At 42.9% G+C, this 17069-nt stretch overlaps 3 protein-coding genes across 8 annotated transcripts in view; 1 reads left to right on the forward strand and 2 right to left on the reverse strand.

The window, feature by feature from the left end:
• Positions 1-417: 417 nt before the first annotated feature.
• On the reverse strand, positions 418-7188 carry LOC104149768 (kelch-like protein 24). The gene is made up of 3 exons (XM_009683598.2): positions 6199-7188; positions 4756-5167; positions 418-2423 (listed from the first exon to the last, which is right to left on the reverse strand). The coding sequence occupies exons 1-3, from the start codon at positions 7118-7120 to the stop codon at positions 2111-2113; spliced, it is 1647 nt and encodes a 548-aa protein (XP_009681893.1). The 5' UTR covers positions 7121-7188; the 3' UTR covers positions 418-2110.
• Positions 7189-9077: 1889 nt separating this feature from the next.
• On the reverse strand, positions 9078-13453 carry LSM7 (LSM7 homolog, U6 small nuclear RNA and mRNA degradation associated). Its single transcript, XM_068920083.1, has 4 exons — positions 13337-13453; positions 12903-12993; positions 11327-11398; positions 9078-10138 (listed from the first exon to the last, which is right to left on the reverse strand). Exons 1-4 carry the CDS (start codon positions 13340-13342, stop codon positions 9996-9998), a joined length of 312 nt encoding a protein of 103 aa, XP_068776184.1. The 5' UTR covers positions 13343-13453; the 3' UTR covers positions 9078-9995.
• Positions 13454-13458: 5 nt separating this feature from the next.
• SPPL2B (signal peptide peptidase like 2B) overlaps positions 13459-17069 on the forward strand; it is a 39839-nt gene continuing 36228 nt past the window's right edge. For 2 of the 6 annotated variants that reach the window (XM_068920079.1, XM_068920082.1), the window contains exons 1-2: positions 13505-13643; positions 16130-16176. Coding sequence is in view for 2 of the 6 variants with exons in the window: in XM_068920081.1 (XP_068776182.1) it covers positions 13584-13643 (60 nt within the window). In the remaining 4 variants the exon portion in view is untranslated. Of the gene's footprint in view, positions 13644-16129; positions 16177-17069 lie in introns of all 6 variants that reach the window. The other 4 variants (XM_068920081.1, XM_068920077.1, XM_068920080.1 and 1 more) reach the window with 3 other exon arrangements.

The raw sequence follows: 17069 nt of genomic DNA on the forward strand, positions 1-17069 counted from the left end.
CTTAATTGCAATTACCTGAAAACCTTCCCAAAGGTTCATGAGATGGTAAATTACAACTACTGAAGATTTAACGGACTTGCAATTTTCAGTAGATACTGGCAGTCATTGCTAGACATTTCATGAAGACACTTGCATGTGAAAGACACTTGCTTAAGTGGCAGGTAAGTTTTCAGTTGTATAGACTAAAATGGCCAGGCTTTGCAGGAAATAAATGGTTTCTTCAAATAAGTACTTGCATTTGATGGATGAATTATACAAAAATAGTTTACTCGTACAAAAGGTTTTGCTATCAGAAAGTGTACTTGAGGAGGAGACTCCTGAAATTCAAAGTAACTGAAACCTCTTCCAAATGAAGGCTTTCCCATTGGAAAATACAGTCTAAATTGAAACTTTCCTCAGGGATATGTTAATTTTTTTGAAGTTTAATACCTGAAAATAAAATTATTACAATATTAACACTTTAATGATATATTTTGGAGATTCTTTCTATTTTGGATGACTTTTCACCTTGTAACATATTGCATTTGATATCATTTTCAGAATTTATAGTAGAACATAAAATATAGAATAAATATATATATATAGCTGGTATAAAAACAAATTGCACTCAAACCAGTCTATTTTACCTAAACTAAATTGTGCCTGATGCAGAACAAACAATTTTTGAAGTATCAGCAATACCAGATCTTAACTCAGTAGGAAAATTCTTCTTAAACACCTACTGAAGGTCTGATATCACTGACAATCCAAAGGCTCAGAAAATAGAGGACAGATAGATCTATATGTATGTATATCTGCAAATGATATATAAAAACATGCAAACAGTGTCTTCAAAAATTGTTTTCTACCTAGGCTTTGAATAAGCCTTCAAGGAGGCTGACACATTTTATACAAACGTTTGGGAAAGGAGAACTGAGGCGAAGAATAAGGGATGGTGTAAGTAGAAGACTTTGCTGTGAAGAACCATGATCCTTCTCCCAGATCTGACTTATTCAAGGAAAAATATAAGCAAGTCAGGAAAAATGTGCGAGAGAAAGGCAGAAGGCACTTGAGCCAGCATTCCATTGAAGGATTTTGACACTCAGATGTGCAGGAAGCAACGCTGAAAGGCATCTGATTAGCCTTGTAGTGTGACCTCCTGGGATAGTGCTGGGTCCTGGGACTGCTGCAGTCTCCCCTTATCATCCAGTCAAGCAGAGTCATGACAGCCATTCTCTCAGCAGCTTGGGAGAGACTCATGACTCTATCATTGGGAGTCCTGAGAGCCCTTGGACAGCTGCCCAGATAGTCCTTACTGCTGTGGTAAATCCTTAGTCCTGACCTAGCAGTCCCTCTTCCTCATCAGCAGTCTTTAATTATGGCTATGTGGAAGTCCCTGCTCCTTGCAGCCTCCTTCCAGTGCTGTGGGATAGGGATGGTATTTTCACTCTGGGTCTGCACAGTGAGGAAGCCAAAGGGGACTAAGCAGACTGGGGCAGGGCTCTTAAGTGCCCCAGTCTGCAAATGGTTATCATCACACACCCAAATGCATAAATCCAGAAGAGCCTGCCTCCTGTGGCGCTCTCCAGGCTGGAATAAATGTGGTTTCATCCATAATTATACAACCTGGGAAGCTCACTTATTTCAGGCTAAAAATGATACTGACATTTGGTATAGCTTGGCCCGAGTGTGTTCTTTTGCTCTTTCTTGCAGCACTAACAGCCCATACATCCTGCTGAGGACTCCCTTAACACATAATTTATTATTTCATTCCTACAGTCCTTATAACTGATGCAGTGACATTCCTGTCCCTCCCAGCTGTAAAAAGCACAAAGAACCATACAGATTAGGGGTCTGAACCACCCTTATTTAGCTTCAACTCGGATGAGTTTATGTGCCCTTAACTACACTGACCACAATTTCCAATAATAAGACTGTAAACCACTGGGGTAGCTGCAGAGGTTTCACCAGCTTTTTCTTCAAAATCATTTGTCAGATAGAAAAAGATAAAGATGTTAAGAAAATAGAATTTTTCAAAATTCAACAAACTTCCCAAATCGAAGTTGACACAGGCTGACTCCCACCAGCTGTAAAGCATATGACTTTATGGTTAAGCTGAATCTTGCTTCACTTATGCCCAAGTATCAAATCTTCGGACAGAGACACACCCGTGAATAGGAAGGGGGCAAGGGAGTTTGTTATCTATGACCTGGCACAAGTCAATGTAGGGATCAAAGAGCACTACAGTGGGGAGGGCACTGTTCCCCTTTCTCTGGCCAAGGAGATAAATTTGTCCATTCACAGTGCTGCAACCCATGAAGAACTTCTGGGTCAAGCATTCCTCATCCACTTGGGTCCATTCATCTGTTTTCACATCAAATCGAAAAGCTCCCCCTCCTATGGTGTACAGAGCACCATTCAGTGCTGTGATGCACAGGTCATACCTGGAAGGAAAGAAACTCTTAATCAGTATCAATAGGAAGATCTGCTCCCTGAAATATTCAGTGCAACAGTGGTCCTCACATCAAGACGGCCCCATTTAAACAGAGCATTTAAACAGAAGCATTGGTAGGACAGGACTTCTGGATTTCTTCAGTCCAATGCCAATACTAGATCAAAGCAGCTGTGGGTTTGCCTAGCTGAGGTCTGAAAACCTCCAACAGTGCAGAACCCCCACACCTTCTGGGGCCTGTACCCCTTCCTCAGGGAGTACTTTTCCTTAATGTCCAACTTAAACTTCCAAGGCCATAGTTTGTGGCCATTGCTCCTTGCTATATCATCTTACATTACTGAAAAGAGTTTGGGCCCATCATCTTTGTAACCGCCCTTCTTGAAGTGGGGACAATTTTTCCTGACAAAGAGGCCACATCTCCCTCAGCTCTAGGCTGTGACCATCTCACAGCCTGGCTCCTCTCCAGTTTCTTTGCATTGCTCTTGAACTGGAGACCCAAAACTAGGCACAGTATTCCAGGTGGCCTCATTGCCAGCAGGTTGCTGGCAATGCACCACCAATGCTCCTCCAAATGCAACCCAGAATGCAGTTTGCCTTGTGGTGAGAGCAACTGCTGGATCACACTTGACCTGGTCATCACTGCAACCCCCAAGTCTTCTTCAGCAGGACCCTATAGATGCAGGTGAATCCCAGCCTGCACCTACACAGTGTTATCCTGCCCCACATGTAGGGTGTAGCACTTCCTTGCAATTGAACTTTAGGAGGTTTATGATTCTCAGCTTTCCATTCTTTGTCTTAACTTTATATCTCCCAGATAATTCAATAACAACTGCAATATGGTATAATAAAAGCCTTGGCTTTCTGTTCTGCCCAGAGCAATGCTATTTTAGTTTATATCTTTCCAGTATTGCCAGTGCATTTTGTGCACGTGCGTGTGTGCGTGCACGCATGTGTGTGCCAATTCATTTTAATTTAACCAGGAAAACAAAATAGGTTTAAGCTACCTTTATGCAGAATACTCTATTTGGAACAGAGATTACAGGCAGCAGCAGGAGGCATCTGAGCTCAAAACTACAGCTATGTTTTTGAGTCCTTATTTACAGACCTCTCATGTTTCAGCACTACCTGGAAGTGACAATAACCACAGGAAGCCCAGACTGCTGCTAAGATTTCTTGGAGATTCTGAGACAACTGTGTATTGCACAATGCTATCTCTTACAGTTGCAACAAAGTTCATTCGGGATCACCAACAACTAGGCCACTTCTCAAAGAGACTCTCATGAGAGTCACCTCATGAGAATTTTAAAGAACTTCTCCTGGTAACAAAACACAACGTTACTAAGAACATAGGAAAGGATTTCTTTGTAAATGTGACGCTTGGGCGTTAATGCTTTTCCAAACATTAAGCCATGGTACACGTAGAGCAAATTAACCAGCTGTCTTACCTGCTGTCTCTTAAAAAAGAAGCCACCTGAGATGGAACTCTCTGACTTCATACACAAAAGTGTAAATACCAGCAGCTAGAAGATGGAGTCAGCAAACGCGTATTTAGAAAAAGTAAGTTCACTTTCAACAGAGAACGTAATTAACCTTGGAGCAGAGAGACAGATTAAGGCAAATCCTCCATCACTTGGAGTCTACCAGTTGGAGTTGGATGTCTGTCTAAAAACTGCAAGATCTTAGCTCCACGCTCTTGGGGTAAGTGCAGTGGGATTCTGTATTTCATATTTTAAAATAATGTGACTTTCCAATTGCTTCGACTCTAATTAAGAAGGGGAAATGAGCTGCTAATACTGATACCTGTATTTCTAATGTTGCACAAGATAAAACTGCAGCACCCGCAAGAACTGCCTGCTCTGGTCTTCTGGGCAGAAATATCTGTGCCATCAATGCTATGTCTGTGTGATCAACGCCTCCTCTTCGCTTATTTATCTGGACTCCAAACACAGATGGAAGCTCTAGAAAACAGTCTGTCCCCAGGCCACTGGGTCCTGTATCATGTCCATTCTAAAAGCAACCATGAAAAGAAACCTGCACACCATTATAGCATCTGAGAGAGATGCTATAAAGAACTAAAGGAGGAAAAAAGGAGGGGGTGGGTGGGAGGAGAATGAGAAAACACAGTGCCCAAAGATAAGGCTGTATGGTTAAATGGATCATGCAAAACCTGCTAGAACTGAAATCCCAGCCCTACTAAAGGCATCAGGGACTCAGCTGTCATTTACTACAAACAAAAGGAAAAGGCCTCTTCTCAGGCACCCTGACAGCACGCAATTATCTGCAAATATTTCCCTGCCTTTGGGGCCTAGAGGAGCATTTCTTACCTGGGAAGTGGGGAGAAGGAGATGACATCCCAGACATCCGTCTCCATGTTCAGCCTTTGCACTCCACCATATACATGTCCATTTTCATCAAGGCCACAGACAACATAGATTCTGGTTCCTACACTGACTGCATCTCCTCTTTCCACAGGCTGAACCATAGGACTCATGCTTTCCCATTGGGAGTCCATCAAAGCCAGGCGCTCCACTGCTGCAATTATCCCTTCATCTGTGCTCCCTCCAAGTACGTATAGGTAGAGCCCTGCTCCTACGGCACAATGACTATTGCGAGACTTCTTCATGGCAGGACCTTCCAGCCAGCTATTGTCCAAGCAATTGTAGATCAGCACCCAATCAACACTATACCACACAAACTCATCCCGGAAGCATCCTCCTGTCACAAAAACAAAATTCCCTGGGAATACAACAGAGAAAAATATCAGCTATATGAAAGCTGAAAGTTGCTCCTAAGAACTGGGCTCTTAATTTCTCCCCAGGCTGTATCTTGCTCTGTTCTCATAAACACATGCCCCCTAAAGAAAGCCCCACAGGCATAAAGAAGCTCACTTGAGGAATGAGGCTCATCTCTTCCACATTCAGTTGGAAAAAATCAAAGACATGAATTAATTTGCGAGTTGAAAGTGTTACTCTTCTTTGATTGGAGGGTTATAAGCTTCCACCTTAGGTTGGTAAGACCATAACAGTGAGATTTCTGGGCCAGCACTGGTATTAAAATGCAATGACCTCAAACCTGTCACAGGAACATTGCAAGACAAGCAGAGAAAACTGCTGCTCTTTTTATTGATTTGCAACATTTGATTTATCATCTGTCAGGCACACTGGGCCCAAAGAAGGCAGCGATTCCTTCCAAGCCTGCACAAAATCATAGAACACTGGCTGGAAAGGACCTCTGAGGTTCTCTAGCCCAACCCCTCCCACTTGAAGCAGGACTATCACCAATGCTAAATTAGAGTAGCCATGTTTTTGAGAAGAGTCTTGAAAATCTCCAAGGATGAGGATTTCACAGCATCCTTGGGTAGCTTTAACTCAAAGTCAACTAAAAATCATAAGTCACCATCTGTCAAAACCACCATGAAGGAGAAGGCTCAAGGCCTAAAAGACACATGCTTCTTCAAATGAAGTCATTAGACTCACTCGAGATACAGCTACTGTGAGAACGATTCAGTAACTTGGCTCTTTTTGCTATATGAAAAGGAATATTCAGCCTTTCCTAACATTCTTCCAGCACTAAGGAAAACCAACCATTCTTTGAACCCAAATGAACACAGATGTGTTCATTCACAAGTGAGGTTTTTAGTGAGAAAGTGTTTTTATAGGAGAGGAAGCTGAACTCACTGCATTTGGGTCTCCAAGGCCCCAACTTTTCTTCGCATTTGCTCATTCCCACTCCCTACTACCATCACTTGAGCTACATCTCTGCATTACCTACTGCTGCCACTGCATACTGGGTGAGGTTCCTACGCTGCAGAGGAGAACAAGCCTGCCAGGTCCCTGTTTTAGGTTGAAATAGAAATAATTCTTGCTGTTTATTGTCATGCCTTCCTCCCAGAACATATAAGGTGTCATAGCTCCGGCCAGCATAAGAAGACAGTTCCACATTTTGCCAGCTGGGTGGAGGACAGCTGTCTAACTTCTTTATTAGTCTGGAGAAAGTATCTTTCTCTCCAGGGTGCTTGCTGCGTTTCACCAAGATATCAAGGAAGGATAGACTCAGAAAAGCGACTCTGACTTCTCCCACCAAATCCAAGAAGTCTTGCTCCCTTGTTGCTGGGTCCTCCATTATCCACCTCATAATACTGTCAAAAACCACATCTTCTCGAGGAGCAAAAAGGTCATCACTTTGCAGGAATTGCATCAGCATTTCTTTGGGAAGTGCCTTAAATTCTTCCTGACACATCACATCTCCCCAGTGAGTGAGAGCCACATTCAGAGCCGACGTGTGCAGCTCTACGCAGGCAAATTGCTGTGAGTAAGTCATCAGGCCCAGGCAGTTGGAAACATGCAGCTCTCGCTCCAGAAATTTCTCACAAAACAGTTTCACAGTATCAAACTGAAAAAAATCAGCAGTTTCCAGTAAACTGGTAACATTTTCTCGATCTATAAACACTTGGGCCGTGCGAGTGAACTCAAGAAGTGCCTGGAAAGGCACTGCTTCAATTCCTCTGATCACTATATGGTGTTCAGAGCTCTCCCTTGTGCCCCCAAAAAACATGGCTTCAAAATAACGACTATGCAGCGAAAGTGCCCTGCGGCTGACCTGAAAGAGTCTCTCTCCAACCTCAAGAATGGTGTCTGTAATCACTTCTGTCTGAGGTCCCAGCTCCTCTGGTTCTTGTGCAGACTCCATGTTTGTTAACTGTCAGGCAGTTAATTTTAACTCAGCCCTTGCGCAGTCTTTACTCATATGAGGTCTCTGGAAATGTTATCCTTCTGGCTAGGATAAATACAAGATAAGCCAATCTTGTCCTAAAAATAGAACATGTTTTCTGTCCTCCTGGTTAGCTCTTCTGTCATGCTGCTTTCAGAGCGGCAATAGCAGGAAAGCTGTATAACCAAAAATGGCAACTTTAATTAGCTTCTACCTTAGCTAAGTAAAGCCATAGTGAATTATAGGAGTTGTTATCCAAGGAAAAAGCCTGGACTAGGAAGAGGAGGAGCAGGAAGGTAAAACAACCAAACTCTTCCTAAGCTGGCTATATCTCAGGAAGTTGCACATGAACATTGAACCCACTTAGAACAAAACAATTTATTATGATTTTTTTCCTTTTTCAAAATCAAACACTCTGGAAAGTTTGACACTTCCTGGGAAAAACATCCATTTTTCCAAACCCACATCTTTCATCAGCAGAGTTGATGCCAAATTCCATATTGATTGCAATATTTCATACCTACTTATCTTTATGTTTTAGTCAGAGATGAGGGTGAAAGCAACGAGTCCTTACATCTAGAAGAAAGTCACATATACAGCCATCCTCAATGCTCTAAAGAAACAGAGTCACAGTGTAAGCAACAGATTACTGTGATCCCATACACCTTGTTTTCCAAATAGTTTATACCAAGCTATCGCGAAGTTTGGGGGATCTGCATAGTGACCTTGAACTAGGGCACCACACTCCAAGAACTCCCCCCAGCAGGACTCAGTCCCATTTTTCAGTGACGGTCAGCAAAGAGAATAGTGCTATCTGAATCAAGTGCACTTTTTTCCTGGAGCTTCCCTGCTGCATTTCTGAAAAAGGCTTCCGCAAGACTGCTGTTGTAATGTTCTCGTAAGAGTTCACTGTTAAGGAATGAATGGAACAGAAAAGGGCACGTGCATTTAGAATTCATGCTTGCTTTTATATTCTTATTTTCAGGTACTTGGCTCCCAAATATAAGCCCGAAGACTGTACTGCAGACAAGGACAGTACGTACCTTACAACAAAGATTCAACAACCTATTTACTGAGTAGGGAGCTCCCCAAGATTTGCCAATAGGAAATCCTGAAAACATGCCCCTCCGAGTTAAACACTTGACACATTACTTCAGGCAATTGTTCTATGTCCTCTGTATTGACAGCCTGGAATCCACTCAAGATAGAGCTTCAGCAGGTCTCCTCCCACAAACACCTTAGAGTCTCCTTAGAAGTTGCGTCACTGCACGCAGAACAAGTCTCATAGTGTTGGAGGGAGCATGATTCTGTAGACTAGCACTGGGGGCACTGAGCAAAGAATGAGCTCCTAGGAGATTAAAATCCAGAAGCACTCAAGTTTAGAGACAATATGCCACACAAGGCAACCGGTCCTTACTTTCACAGCTTTTTGGAGGAGTTTGAGATACTGAACTCAAACTGATTTACTCAAAATGCCCATCAATTCCAGAGCTGACCCAGGAAAGGCTATGAATGGGAGTAGGTTGTTGCCAAAATGAACGACCAATGCATCCTGTCCCTAACATGTTTTCTTGAGGACTTCCAGGAACAACACTACGGCTGCCATTAGAACCTCAGCCGTGGCTTCCTTCTAAAGAGACTTCAGGAAAAGCAGCTGGTAAAAGCTGGTTATTTACCTATAGTCTATAGGTAGGCATCCTATACCGGGCAGTCTTTAAAAAGACAAAAACTTATGACTCTTCAGAGCAGGGTCCAGAAGCTATCAGTCACTTCTCATTGACTTCCATCCTTAGGATGGAGCACAGCTTTTGATTTGGTCTGTTCCCATTTCCTTATGCTTACCCACCACCTGAACAAATTTAATTTAGATTTATAAGCATGGAGAATTGCAGTATCAGCTGTACAGCACTCTTCAGACTAACAAACAACAGGAATATAAGAACAGACTAAATTGTATTTATTCATTCACAACTCCTCAAATCTTGCTATTTATGAAGTATAAAAGAAGTTAAAAAAAATGCTTACTTACAAAGGAAATTATAACCAGCAAAACCACAAATGGACATCTAAGATACAAAAATATCCAATATTCCCAGGCACTACCTGTAATAGAACATTAGGATCTTAAATATTCTTCCCCTAAAATTCCAACTATCAAACAAATACTTCCATAATGTTCCTGTCACTCAGCCAAGACACAGCATTTACCCTAGAAGTTAGTCTAGTCTTTCTCTAGAAATGCAGGAACATTCTGATGTCACAGACCACAGCCCACAAGATTTGGAACAAGTCCTAGAAAATATCTTCTTAGGTACGTAGTTTGTAAAGGTGATAACAAGGTATCACACAACAAAAGGAATTTTCCTGCATGTACTGGAGCAAGCAGGCAAAACAGATGGAACTCAAGAGCAGAAAGCCTAAAACACAATGCAAAACGCTTCCCAGCTACGTGCTGACATCTAAGAGGAACAAAATCATGTTCTAAAAATGTATTTAAAAATTTAAGTCATATTACCAATCTTCAGGGCGCTCTTTACTAACATTACGTGGTTGGTTCAAAACTCACAATATCAAGAAGGTCTCATACAATTTCTAGATGATATACTCTCTCCTGTCAACTCTAAAGAATGAAGAGTTTCAGGTTTATTTCAACAAGATCAGAACTGAACTTCTTACACAGCATGAGCCATCCTCTCACCACTTACAGAAAGCCATAAAATAAAAGTTGATTGATCTTTCACACTAGCAAACACACATTCAAACTCCTCCCCCAAAACAGAAAGTTTTCACACATTGATAGTTTCCTCCAATGATTTGCACCCTTGAAGTCTTCAGAGACAGTCCCAAGAAAGCATTAGCCATCTTGCTGCTGAATGAAAGGGTTTGGAATAGCTTCCATTCCATCCTGCGGACAAATGAGAACCACAGAAGTTCCTCTGCAGACCACTAGTCCCAGTTGGCGTGTGTCTTCTGTTAATTTGTACTGATCATCTGGATCTGAAAAGCAGAGGTCTGTGGTTACAATGGCAGCATAAAGAAAACAAAAACCAAATCCCATCAGCTTCAAAAAAGCACAGACAAACAGTATTTTTCGGGGCTTCTCTGCATTGCCTGAACACGTGGACTATAAAAATGAAACGGCAATAATATCTGATGTCTTCAGGATTTATCTGTTTTCAAAGCAGCACCCACCACAAATAAAGAACCACAATTTGAAGGATACACATTCTGCTTTGCATGCAAGGAATTCAAAAGCCCTGTCACTCACATACATACATACAAATGCTAAAAGAATCTCCTATTCCCATTCCAAATACCCTTTCAGACAAACATTTGGGCATCAATGCAAATCAGACAAAGACCCTGACTACAGAACGCACTAAACAAATTCCTTGTTCGTCTGTGCCCAGACTGAATCAAGCGAGACAATGGATGGGGACAGACAGATGAACATTCTTAACACAGCAAGAGCCAATTCTACACTCCTTAAGATGTCAAAATATTTTGTAAAAAGGCACTAAGCTCATCTTTCAAAATTCCCTCCTAAGAACAAAATTAAACTTTGAGATGCTTCCTTGCAAACAGGCAAGGGAACACTCTAGAAAACAGATTGCCCCCTAACATGAGAAGACGCTTTCATTTAAGGGAGCAAAAAGGGGAAGAGGAACATTTGTGCTTGCAGGGGAAAATAAAACTAAAAATCACAGCTGTGCTAGCCTTAAGAGGTTATAGAAGGCTTTAGTTCCACAGAAATGCAAAGATCGCACTAACAGAACAGTTTAAGACAGTAAGATACCAATTTTTACTGAGTTTTTTTTCATGCTGTGTGTGAACTGGCCTCCTCCAATGGTATACACAAAGTGAAAGGCAACGGCCTCATTTAAGAGGACAGAAGCTACTTCATTCAAGTGCTGGAGGACAACAAGGACCAGATGGGTTATAGGGGAGGTCAAAAAGGACTAATAAGAATCCTCTACCACAAGCAATGCCCCTTAACCTAACCTCTGTTATCTTAACCCTTCCTTTAAGCATAGTTAACTGTGAACAAATCTCACTTTGGATGATCTCAAGCTGCAGTTTCTGGTTATTCAACTCACAGAACAGAATGTTTTTTATCAAGCGAAATATTTGGGGGCAGGGGGGAAGATTTTTTTTTTTAAAAAACACAAATCGCATGTTACTTACCTCTCATATATTCAATGGTACCATCAAGCACAAGGTTCAGAAGAGGGTCAAATCCTTTCAAGACTCCGCTAGCTATTAAAGACCACACAGAAAGGAACGATTAGAGACACCCCCTGCCAAAAAATAGGACTGTGGCAACACAGGACTCAGTTCTCCAGTTCCAGGCCCTCCTCCCTCAAGCAAGGCTATCAAACAAGCCAAGCCAGAGATATTAAATAGTGCCCTCTTTATCACAATGCAAATGTAAAAGCACAAGCTGAAACCGGTCTGTGTTGTGTCAATGGAAGCCTTCAGGTTTTTCAGCCAGTTCTTCAAAATGTTCTTCAAAACTTTTACATTTTTGTTATCAGTCAATTTCAGGGGCATTTTAAGAATACCTCAGCATACAAATCAACACAATTTATATCATTAAAAAAAGCTCTTAAGGAAGATGAATGGGAAAATGAACCAAGAGGATAATATTTAAGTGTTTTCCTCAGGTGACCCATCTTCCAGGTGTCCTGTCTTCCGTCCTGAATTGTAATCTTTTCAACATAAGTATTGCTTTTATAGGGATACATTGCACAGAGCCAAGCACTTTGGCAGGAAACCAAATACGAATCTACAAGACTGGTCAGTAAAGAAACTGCAGGACTGCACAGAATAACTTTCCATCTTGAAAACATCTATTGATTACCAGCATTACGATCATTGCTAAGACACTAAACCAAAAGATATGACTCCCATAATCCTATTTAAAAAAACAGAAAGAAACTTGGAGCAAATTTTTTGATAAGAAAATCTAAACCAATAGAACTAATAGAATTGTCAATTGCCCCCAAAAATACAAAAAACCCACTGATCAAAGATTCCTAGTAACTTTCAAAACTAGTAAGCATCCAGAGCAACTGGGAGTTTGAAAATGGTATTTTAAAACAAACTCAGCTAGCCTTGCAAAAGCTTACGCAGAGCACTTCCACACAGCATGTGAACTGTCAGACGAACAAGTGTCTGCAGATGGCACTATCAGCTGCTTAGTGATGGATATATGCTAGCAGAGCAAGGACGGATGAAAGGGGAGGATACAAGAGCCTTGAAAGTGACGAAAAGATCTTGTAAAACATGTTAGAATAATCTAGGAATTCAAAACAACAGGCAGCACATTCAGGAAGTTAACAGATGAAAGGGAAGACAGATGTGTTGCTCTGAAGCTTTGTTTCTTTTGTGCTTTAAGTGCATCCTTGCAATAAAAACAAACAAATAAACAACCCCCACCAAAAACAGCCAAAAAGATACTTTAAGAAAACCAATGGAAGATGATGAGAAAAGGACACAAAGAGGATGAAACACAAAGATAAAATAACAGTGATGGGGGCTACTGGAAAGATTAAAGGCAAAACACAATAAGAAGCTTCATACCTGTAACAGCAAATAGCAACAAAGAAAAGAATCCATTACTCATCTTTTCTTGAATGAAGGCAATATGATCACATAGGAGACAAAAGTTGACACAGAAGAGGAGGAAAAAAGCCAAGATGCAAAGTATGCTGCAAATTCACGTGCCTCACTACCAGCCAAGTGCTGCCCGTAGGCTCACCTTCTCTCCCACCTTGGAACTTCACTCGGATTGTTTTGTCAATGTATTTGGAGAGGTCCAAAATACTCTCCTTCTTCTTTTTCTCCTTATCCTAAGGAAGTTGACCAAAAACAAGCTAAATTAAAACATCTCTGCACGCACACAGACCCCGGGTGGGGAACCATACCACTAAGGCAAACCTCCCCCAACACAGAGCTAAAAGCGAAGGCGGAGCGGGGGAAACGGCGAAAAGGCACAGCGACCCTCCGCGCGCGGGCAGCACGGGGCAGCCGGGCCCGGGCATCTCCCAAGGCTGGGAGACCGCAACTACACGGCCCCGCTCGTCGCCCTGCAGCGGCCGCAGCCACGGAAAGACGGTGACGAGCCCAGACGCCACCTCCGCGTGACTGCTCCCTAGGCGAGCACGAGCCCCGCAGCCCCCGCCAACAGCTTACCGCCATCTTGCTCGCGCCGCCACTGTCCTCTCCCCGCCGCTTGCCATTTCATTCGCTGCTGCCAGAAGCAACGTCAACACCACAGGCCATTTCATTGGCTGTCCACAAGGGCGACTCGCTCCTCCAGCAGGCGTGGGGCGGGACTTCCGGAGCGGGTTGCCGTGTTACCTGGTGCGGAAGGGGGCTCGGCCCGGCCCGGCCCGGCCCCGTCGGAAACAAAAGCGGGCGGCGGCGCGGCGGGCCCGGCATGGCGGCAGTACGGCAGGCCTGGCTCCGGGCCTCGCTTCTCCTGCTTTTCATTGCGCAGGTGAGTGGCTGTGCCGTTCCGAGGAATACTCTGGGCCCGCTCTCTCTGCGGGGCCCGGCGAACCCTACCGGGACGGAGCAGCAACCGGGCAGAGACTGGGCGTGGGGCAAAGCCTGGCTCTGGTGCAGGACAGATCCCAAGAGCCCGTTGGGGCTGCGGGGACTTGGGGGGGCTGGTACCCGGCCTCCGCTGAGCCGGAAGGACGGCCCCAGTGGTATGAGGGGGCCGCAGCCGTGCTCCCGTAGTGGGAGCGCGGTTCCGGAGCCGCCTCCCGGGTGTTAATGACCGACTTACAGTATTTTCTTGCTGGACGAAAGAAGAAAGCATCGTTTTTACCCCAAACCGGGCTCAGGTTTGTGTTTTGTGTCTTCCCCGATTTACGTGTTTCTTAATCTCTTTTCCTGTGGTTAGCAAAATATTTGTCGTAGCTCTTGCAACATCGGTTCCCTGTGCTGCTAGCAGTCTTCTCCAGGTGGTCCTTTGGGAAGTGTGCCTAAGCCACTGGATGGGGCTGGGATCAGGGTCACTGCAGCAGGGAAGGCTCTTGGCTTTGAGTTCATCCCAAGCAACAAACTGCCTCTGAGAAAGCAGCTGTTGTAAAGTAAAGCAAGGTTTCTGCTGAACCTGAAGTTATAGACTGTCTTGATTTTTGTCTTCTTGTTCCTCATCTGAACTGATACCTTTTGTGGGATAAACTGTATTTCCAAGGGTCTTACAGGAACAAGCAAAAATTTTAAAATTTCTTTAAAAATCTCCCCACCACCACCCCCAAACATGCATACTGATTCCTTGCCAGTGATGTTTACTTGCATAATGGGCAGACTGCCAGCTAAGTTCTTTTTCTGTGCATCACCTGCTCCCTTCCTCTGTGCTTGCCTGTCCTGCACACTGTTGGTGTCTCTAATAATCCTTCAACTAGACTAGTGCTGCCAGCCTGGAGCCCTCAAATTAATATGAGAGAAGATGTAAGAATGGGTCAAGGACTGGCATGGAGTCATTTTTTTCCATCAATTTTGAAAGGGTGACCCCCATGAGAGTGTGGAAAGATAGCAGGTAGGATAGTCCAGTGGTTGAGCCCTGACACTTGAAGGTCTTGGCTTCAATTCCATGCACTGCAGCTTGCTTCCTTTCTGTAAGCAAGTCATTTAGTATGTTTGTGCAGCAAAGTAGTGTAAGCATGGTTGAGCAAGCTTTGAACAAGTCAGCTGGAATACTGAAACAGTCATGCTGCAGCAGCAAAGAGTTAACTTACTATATGCTGCTAATGTATTTCTGCTACCCAAGCTAGCTCATTTACAACTTCTTCGAATATAAGTAGTACTGTCTGTTTGGTGTATTGGGAGTATATCTTTCTTCCTCTCCCTACTGAGAGGTGGGATGGCCTTTTTCAGAAGATGGTCCAGGTTTGCTTCTGAACTGAATTAAGTAGGGAGAAGGAGCAGGCTGGCTAGTGAAGTATGGTTCTCCTAAATATAGATCCTCATCTGGAAGCAGCAGAAGAGGGGTGCGATCTTAGAGATCCAAGTACAATCTACACCTAGAGATCTTGTTTTGGCATCTGAGTCCTCACTTTTCATTTAATTTCCTGTCATTCTCACCTTTCCTTCATGGTTTTGCCATCTCTTGGTTGCTCTGTAACAATAATGAGGTATAGGAACCTTTGACTAATGCAGAATATATAACACAATCTACAGTGAGCATGTTAGCTCACTGCCATTAGCTAGCTGCCATTATTTTACTAGCTTTTGGTAGAATATTGAATTGAGGTCGTGGTTTCTGTTTTGTAAAATCAGTGTTCTGTGATGCAGGTCCAGTAGGTCCAAGAGACTTCCTGAAGTTCTAGATTAAGATGGCTGACAACTTAATCACATGAAACTGTCACATTATGAATAGTGTCAATTACGAACTCTCTTCCCACTGTACAGTGCCTGTTAAAGGAGTATTGTCTTTGTCTGCAAATTTGTTGTCTGCTATTGATAGTCATTGCGTTGATTATGCAGCTCACAGGGGAAGGAACGCACCCCACCTCCTGGTAACTCCACTATTTGTCTTGCATGGTTTCCGCTGTAAGAGTAGGCATAGCTCATTATATCTTTTTTTTTTTTTTTTTTTTGGAAGGAGGGGGGAGGAGGAGCTATATTCCCTGAAGAAGCAATAGTGTCTCTTAAATCTCTAAGACAATTTTATCCATTGATGAAGTTGAGGAAAAGCTGTACATGCAGTATATTCTAATAAGGGAAAAAAATTAAAGAATTAGAAACAAATTACTCTAAGTTGCAAAAAGAGGGGAAAAAATACAAGTCAATAGCAACCTGGAAATTGTGTTGTGTTTTCCCTGGATTTTTCTCCATGTGCTTTTCAGCTGTCAGAGCTATGGGTCATTCCCAGTCCTTGTGGGTAATTGCCATGTAGTATGGGATTTCTCTTGGTTGTTGGGACTGCCTGAATCGCAAACAGCACTTCATTCTCTGTTTATCTTTGTGCAGAGGAAGCTGCTGCTTATGGTGTAATTCTGTGAACCAGTGTCTCCAAGGTAATAATTTTTCTTTTCCTGTGCTATAGTGTACATCATTCTTGTGTCAGCATCACTGTTCACCCAGATTGTGCTAGAAACTGCATGATTGGAGTGACACAGTTAAACTTTTTGAGGATTATTTTTAATTCTTGTTTATTAAAAGGACTTGACTTAAGACCAGCTCCCCAGACAGCTGTGTTGACACAACTGAGATGACTATGAACTCAGGGAGAGGGTTGTGAATAGGCAACTATTTCTGCCAGCTTTGCTGCTGAAACCAGCATCTACTAGGACTGTATCCTCAGTTGTTCAGACTGGAGGATTGTGGTCATAAAGCACTGTCTTCTCTCCTCCCACTATTGCCATACAAATTTGTAATCCTAATTAGTGATACAACTTCTCTGTGTATACTCAGATTCATGTGACCTCCTTACAGTGTAAATTGCTCCTTCTAATGATCTCTTATCCCTTTACTGTACAATGTCATGCCTTAAAGGTATACAGTTTATATCTGTTCCTGTCTTGCCTCTTTCCTCTTACTGTAGATGTGCAAAGGTTTCTATAGGTACCTGTAAGTTGAATCACTCCACTGCACAGCAGGAGAAGGTGGCTTTTTTCTTGTTCTGTAGGGCTCAACTTGAGCTAAAATTTGTTGAACAGTAAGCCAATACTGCAGTTCTGTGGTGAACTGGATCAGAGAATTAATACAGCTGACAAACACTGAAAAAATAAGTATTTATGAATAAATGTGTTATTTTTCAGTGGAATCAATTCAATGATCCAAGTCACTGTAGATGCACAACTCTATTTGCACAAAGAGGGGTATCACGTGAGAAGAAATACTTTACAGTAGGCAGGAAAGGGCTGGTGCTGCTGGTAGCGATGTCGTTGTCTTCTGCCTTAAAACATTA

Source organism: Struthio camelus, chromosome 26, assembly GCF_040807025.1.
Source record: "Struthio camelus isolate bStrCam1 chromosome 26, bStrCam1.hap1, whole genome shotgun sequence".
In the NCBI taxonomy this organism is placed as follows: Eukaryota; Metazoa; Chordata; class Aves; order Struthioniformes; family Struthionidae; genus Struthio; species Struthio camelus.